Raw genomic sequence first — 7,414 nt, 5'->3', positions numbered from 1 at the left:
GTTTTAAGATTTTTTTCTCCCAGCACCAAACCCCCCCACACAAAATTATTAAATTATTGTGTTTTAAGATTATTTTTTATCCCAGCACCAAACCCCCCCCACAAAATTATTAAATTATTGTGATTATTTCTTCTCCCAGCACCAAACCCCCCCCACACACACAAAATTATTAAATTATTGTGTTTTAAGATTATTTTTTTTTGTTTTTGCACAGCAACTTTTATTTCCCCACTAACAGTGACAGGGCAAAGGACACCAACAGCAGCAGGGGGGGCACAAGGGGAGCGGGCAAGCGCGAGATCACACCTAAAACACAGAAAAACCCCCCAAAAATCACCCCCAAAACCAAAAAAATATCACCCTCAGCCCGGATTTCAGGTGATCCCAAATATCCTCATCCCACTTTTGTTGGGATTTCGGAATATCGGGGGTGGGGTTCAGAATTTGGGGGGGTGAGAGGGGAAAATGGGGGAGGTGAGGGGGTAAAAAAAGGGGAAATTTGGGGAATAGGGGAGAGAAATTAAGGGGAAATCGAGGAAATTTGGGGATGGGTTTGGGCCTTTCCCCAAGGATGGGGTGAGGCGGGATGGTTTCGCAAAGCCAAAATTTTGGGGGGACGGGGACAACATCCCTCTCCTCTCCATATTTTAGGGTGGAAAAAAAGCTTTGGCTACTATTTGAAATTAGGATGGGATCAGCTTTTCCCTATTCCAACGGGGCTCCAAAAAAAACAAAAAACCGGAAAAATTAACTTGGCTCCAACTCCAAAAAAAAAAAAAAAAAACCCGGAATAATTAACTTGGCTCCAACTCCAAACAAAAAAAAAAAACCGGAATAATTAACTTGGCTCCAACTCCAAAAAAAAAAAAACTGGAAAAATTAACTTGGCTCCAACTCCAAAAAAAAAAACCTGGAAAAATTAACTTGGCTCCAACTCCAAAAAAAAAAAAAACCTGGAAAAATTAACTTGGCTCCAACTCCAAAAAGAAAAACCTGGAAAAATTAACTTGGCTCCAACTCCAAACAAAAAAAAAAAACCCGGAAAAATTAACTTGGCTCCAAGTCCAAACAAAAAAAAAAACCCGGAAAAATTAACTTGGCTCCAACTCCAAAAAAAAAAAAAAACTGGAAAAATTAACTTGGCTCCAACTCCAAACAAAAAAAAAAACCCGGAAAAATTAACTTGGCTCCAACTCCAAACAAAAAAAAACCGGAAAAATTAACTTGGCTCCAACTCCAAACAAAAAAACCCACAAAAATTAAATTGGGAATTAACGAGGAGGATGCTCCAGTCGAGCCCACGCCTCCCAACCAACTCCACCCCTCCGCGAGGAAGATTTTGAGGGAGGGGGGAAAAAAACTCCAAATTTTGAACTGCAACAGGGGGAGAAAAAAGAGAAAAAACCCCAAAAAATCCAACAAAACAGCCGCGGGTGGGATTTGGGAAGCAAAAGGAAAATTTAAGGATGGAGAAAGAGAAAGAGATTAAAAATTAACTTGGCTCCAACTCCAAAAAAAACCCCACAAAAATTAAAGTGGGAATTAAGGAAGAGGAGGATGCTCAAGTTGAGACCACGCCTCCCAACCACCTCCACCCCTCCGCGAGGAAGATTTTGAGGGGGGGAAAAAAAAACTCCAAATTTTGAACTGCAACAGGGGGGAAAAAAGAGAAAAAACCCCAAAAAATCCAACAAAACAGCCGCGGGTGGGATTTGGGAAGCAAAAGGAAAATTTAAGGATGGAGAAAGAGAAAGAGATTAAAAATTAACTTGGCTCCAACTCCAAAAAAAAACCCACAAAAATTAAATTGGGAATTAACAACGAGGAGGATGCTCAAGTCGAGCCCATGCCTCCCAACCAACTCCACCCCTCCGCGAGGAAGATTTTGAGGGAGGGGGGAAAAAAACCTCCAAATTTTGAACTGCAACAGGGGGGAAAAAAGAGAAAAAACCCCAAAAAATCCAACAAAACAGCCGCGGATGGGATTTGGGAAGCAAAAGGAAAATTTAAGGATGGAGAAAGAGAGAAGAGGGGTGGACACACACCACCAGCGAGCGCGGCGGGCTCAGTTGCAGAGGGACAACGAGGAGCCGACGTAGAAGAGCCAAAAAAATGGGAAAATCCTCTCGGAAAAGGCGGCGGTGAAGGTGAAGATGGGCGCCATGCTGTCGGCGTTGTAGAACGCCACCCACCCGCCCTCGTAGTCCAGGTACACCCCGACCTTGCGCGGCCGCTCGCAGAGCGACAGCGGCGTCTCCGGGGAGGTGAAGGCCTGGTATTGATCCCAATTTTTGCCCTTCCAGTTGAGGCCCACCGCCCAAATGCCTTCCTCGGGGGCGAAGTCGACTTTCTCCTTGCGGCGCACGGACTCGCGGGCGGCTCCCAGCACCCAGCTCTCCCCGTCTCCCACCTCAACCTCCCAGTAGTGGCGTCCGGCGGAGAATCCCTCGGAGGTCAGGACGCAGAAGGCGTAGTCGAAGCGTTTGGGGTGAGGAGGGAGTTCCTGGGGCGCCCCGCGGAGACGGACGCTCCGTTTGTCCTCCGACAGCACCAGGTATGGGTTGGCGGTGTCGGGGTCCAGGCAGAGCTCAGCTGGATTGGGGGGGAAAAACCAACGAAAAATTAAAAATTAAATATTAAAAAATCAGGAGGAGTTTGTCGCCACGGGATCAGCGAGTTGCGGCTCGGACGGTCGCGCCATCGGATGAGGACGGCGTGGTTTGCGCCCCAGCGGCAACGTCGGGATCGTTATCCCAACCACGTGGGGGTTGATCCCAAAATTTGCCCCGAACCAGGATTGGATTTGCCCCGAACCAGGATTGGATTGGCGAGTTGCGACTCGGATGAGCCCGGCGTGGTTTGATCCCAAAATTTGCCCCGAACCAGGATTGATCCCAAAATTTGCCCCAAACCAGGATTGATCCCAAAATTTGCCCCAAACCAGGATCGGATCGGCGAGTTGCCACTCGGATGAGCCTGGCACGGAATCGCGACGTGGTTTGATCCCAAAATTTGCCCCGAACCAGGATTGGATTTGCCCCGAACCAGGACTGGATCGGCGAGTTGCGATTTGGATGAGCCCGGAACGGAATCGCGACGTGGTTTGATCCCAAAATTTGCCACAAACCAGGATTGGATTTGCCCCAAACCAGGATTGGATTTGCCCCGAACCAGGATTGGATTTGCCCCAAACCAGGATTGGATTTGCCCCGAACCAGGATTGGATTGGGGAGTTGCGACTCGGATGAGCCCAGCGTGGTTTGATCCCAAAATTTGCCCCGAACCAGGATTGGATTGGGGAGTTGCAACTTGGATGAGCCCGGCATGGTTTGATCCCAAAATTTGCCCTGAACCAGGATTGATCCCAAAATTTGCCCCAAACCAGGATTGGATTTGCCCCGAACCAGGATTGGATCAGCGAGTTGTGACTTGGATGAGCCCGGCACAGAATCGCGGCGTGGTTTGATCCCAAAATTGGCCCCGAACCAGCATTGATCCCAAAATTTGCCCCAAGCCAGGATTGGATTTGCCCCAAGCCAGGATTGGATCAGCGAGTTGCCACTCGGATGAGCCCGGCGTGGTTTGATCCCAAAATTGGCCCCGAACCAGGACTGATCCCAAAATTTGCCCCAAACCAGGATTGGATTGGCGAGTTGTGACTTGGATGAGCCCGGCGTGGTTTGATCCCAAAATTTGCCCCAAACCAGGATTGGATTTGCCCCGAACCAGGATTGGATCGGCGAGTTGTGACTCGGATGAGCCCAGCGTGGTTTGATCCCAAAATTTGCCCCGAACCAGGATTGATCCCAAAATTTGCCCCAAACCAGGATTGGATTTGCCCCAAACCAGGATTGGATTTGCCCCAAACCAGGACTGGATTTGCCCCAAGCCAGGATTGGATTTGCCCCAAACCAGGACTGGATTTGCCCCGAACCAGGATTGGATTTGCCCCGAGCCAGGATTGGATTTGCCCCAAGCCAGGATTGGATCAGCGAGTTGCAACTTGGATGAGCCCGGCGTGGTTTGATCCCAAAATTTGCCCCGAACCAGGATTGATCCCAAAATTTGCCCCGAGCCAGGATTGGATCAGTGAGTTGTCACTCGGATGAGCCCGGCACGGAATCGCGACGTGGTTTGATCCCAAAATTTGCCCCAAACCAGGATTGGATTTGCCCCAAACCAGGATTGGATTTCCCCGAGCCAGGATTGGATCAGCGAGTTGCAACTCGGATGAGCCTGGTGTGGTTTGATCCCAAAATTTGCCCCGAACCAGGATTGGATCGGCGAGTTGTGACTTGGATGAGCCCGGCACGGAATCGCGACGTGGTTTGATCCCAAAATTTGCCCCGAACCAGGATTGGATTTGCCCCGAGCCAGGATTGGATTTGCCCCAAACCAGGATTGGATTGGCGAGTTGTGACTCGGTTGGTCACACCCTCGGATAAACCCGGCGTGGTTTGATCCCAAAATTTGCCCCGAACCAGGATTGGATTTGCCCCGAGCCAGGATTGGATCGGCGAGTTGCAACTTGGATGAGCCCGGCGTGGTTTGATCCCAAAATTTGCCCCGAACCAGGATTGATCCCAAAATTTGCCCCAAACCAGGATTGGATTTGCCCCGAGCCAGGATTGGATCGGCGAGTTGCAACTTGGATGAGCCCGGCACGGAATCGCGACGTGGTTTGATCCCAAAATTTGCCCCAAACCAGGATTGGATTTGCCCCGAGCCAGGATTGGATCGGCGAGTTGCAACTTGGATGAGCCCGGCGTGGTTTGATCCCAAAATTTGCCCCGAACCAGGATTGGATTTGCCCCAAACCAGGATTGGATCGGCGAGTTGTGACTCGGTTGGTCGAGCCCTCAGATAAACCCGGTGTGGTTTGATCCCAAAATTTGTCCCGAACCAGGATTGGATCAGCGAGTTGTCCCTCGGATGAGCCCGGCACGGAATCGCAGCGTGGTTTGATCCCAAAATTTGCCCCAAACCAGGATTGATCCCAAAATTTGCCCCAAACCAGGATTGGATTGGCGAGTTGCCACTCGGATGAGCCCGGCATGGAATCGCAGCGTGGTTTGATCCCAAAATTGGCCCCGACCCAGGATTGATCCCAAAATTTCCCCCGAACCAGGACTGATCCCAAAATTTGCCCCAAACCAGGATCGGATTGGCGAGTTGCCACTCGGATGAGCCCGGCACGGAATCGCGACGTGGTTTGATCCCAAAATTTCCCCCAAACCAAAAAAAAATTAAGGATCCGGGTGAGCTGTAGCATCTTGGAAAGCCCCAACCTGGGAATTCCCACCTGAAAAGGGAGGTCAGAGCCTCCGTATCCGCCAATCCCGAGGGAATTCCCACATTATCTCTTGGAAAAGAGCCTCAAATCCCAACCAAACCCCTGGGGGAAAAAAAAAATAAATAAGAGGTTTTGTCCCAACCCCGCTGGGCCTCACCTGTGTCGTTCTCCAGCTCAAAGCGCAGGTTTTCTGCGGGAAGAGAAGGAAGGAATTCAATCCCAAAACTCCCCGAAACATTGGAATGATCCCTACTCCACATTTCCACCCTCGAATTCCCAAGGAAATCGCTTTTCCACCTCTTCCCTCCCTCAACGAGCGACGCTCAAACAACCCGGAGCTCTCCCAACCATCCCACCTCCGATTTTATTGTGGATTTCCACGTGGGATCTAGAAATCTTTTTTTTTGGTAAATTTTTAGTCAAATCCTTAATTTTTTCCCATTTTTTTTATTTTTTCCAGGAAGGCTCTGATCGTGCTCACCCTTAAATTCCAACAGCACTTCCTTGAGCACGGCGCTCTTCTGGGAAAAACTCTTGAGTTTCTTCTCCAGCTCGGAAAAGCCGGGCTCGGGTTTGAGGAACATCCAGCTCTCCAAGCTGCAGGGAATTTTTGGGATGCAGGGATTCAAAATTAAGGAATTTTCCATCGGAATCACCAGCTCCACCCACCACCAGAGCGTCCGAATTCACCCAGATCACTCACCCGCCGCCAGCCGGGACGACGCCCTGGAAAAAGGGGAAAAAAAAATAAGGAATTCGTCAGGATCGGCATTTTTTAAAGATATTTTTGTATTAAAAACTTGAATTTTTCACCCCGTTAAATAGAATTATTTTTATCCCCAATGCGTTTATTGCTCCGATAAATAAATAAAAATTTTGACCCATAAATGGAAACTCTCACCTCGACCAATGGAACGTTTTCCACCCCATAAAAAGGACTTTTTTATCCCCATAAATGGAATTTTTTTGGTCCCCGTAAAGATATTTTTGTATAAAAAATTTGAATTTTTCACCCCGTTAAATAGAATTATTTTTTGCCCCAATGCGTTTATTGCTCCGATAAATAAATAAAAATTTTGACCCATAAATGGAAACTCTCACCTCAACCAATGGAACGTTTTCCACCCCATAAAAAGGACTTTTTTATCCCCATAAATGGAATTTTTTTGGTCCCCGTAAAGATATTTTTGTATTAAAAAAATTGAATTTTTCACCCCGTTAAATAGAATTATTTTTTTTCCCCAATGCGTTTATTGCCCCAATTAATAAATAAATATTTCGACCCATCCTAGATCCATGGAACCTTTTCCACCCCATAACCAGGAATTTTTATCCCCAAAAATTGAATTTTTTTGGTCCCCATAAAGATATTTTTGTATTAAAAAATTTGAATTTTTCACCCCGTTAAATAGAATTATTTTTATCCCCAATGCGTTTATTGCTCCGATAAATAAATAAAAAATTTTGACCCATAAATGGAAACTCTCACCTCGACCAATGGAACGTTTTCCACCCCATAAAAAGGACTTTTTTATCCCCATAAATTGAATTTTTTTGGTCCCCATAAAGATATTTTTGTATTAAAAAAATTGAATTTTTCACCCCATTAAATAGAATTATTTTTTTTCCCCAATATGTTTATTGCTCCGATAAATAAATAAATATTTTGACCCATCCTAGATCCATGGAACCTTTTCCACCCCATAAAAAGGACTTTTTTATCCCCATAAATGGAATTTTTTTGGTCCCCGTAAAGATATTTTTGTATTAAAAAATTTGAATTTTTCACCCCGTTAAATAGAATTATTTTTATCCCCAATGCGTTTATTGCTCCGATAAATAAATAAAAAATTTTGACCCATAAATGGAAACTCTCACCTCGACCAATGGAACGTTTTCCACCCCATAAAAAGGACTTTTTTATCCCCATAAATGGAATTTTTTTGGTCCCCATAAAGATATTTTTGTATAAAAAAATTGAATTTTTCACCCCGTTAAATAGAATTATTTTTTGCCCCAATACGTTTATTGCCCCAATTAATAAATACATATTTTGACCCATCCTAGATCCATGGAACCTTTTCCACCCCATAAAAAGGACTTTTTTTATCCCCATAAATT

The 7,414-nt window shown here is 46.3% G+C and overlaps 1 protein-coding gene across 1 annotated transcript in view; it reads right to left on the bottom strand.

Annotated features, from left to right (window-relative positions):
* Window positions 1-576: 576 nt before the first annotated feature.
* The window catches only part of LOC110481111 (E3 ubiquitin-protein ligase TRIM7), a 22,012-nt gene continuing 15,174 nt past the window's right edge, over window positions 577-7,414 (bottom strand). The window contains exons 4-7 of the mRNA XM_077788963.2: window positions 5,997-6,019; window positions 5,775-5,890; window positions 5,451-5,483; window positions 577-2,592 (exon numbers count right to left, since the gene is read on the bottom strand). Of these exons, the coding sequence (XP_077645089.2) occupies window positions 2,066-2,592; window positions 5,451-5,483; window positions 5,775-5,890; window positions 5,997-6,019 (699 nt within the window). The 3' untranslated portion in view covers window positions 577-2,065. The remainder of the gene's footprint in view (window positions 2,593-5,450; window positions 5,484-5,774; window positions 5,891-5,996; window positions 6,020-7,414) is intronic.

The sequence above is a fragment of the Lonchura striata genome, chromosome 35, assembly GCF_050655825.1.
Source record: "Lonchura striata isolate lonStrDom1 chromosome 35, ASM5065582v1, whole genome shotgun sequence".
NCBI classification, from domain to species: domain Eukaryota; kingdom Metazoa; phylum Chordata; class Aves; order Passeriformes; family Estrildidae; genus Lonchura; species Lonchura striata.
The sequence above is the reverse complement of the archived record's forward strand: the minus strand, read 5'-3'. Positions and strand labels throughout refer to the sequence as shown.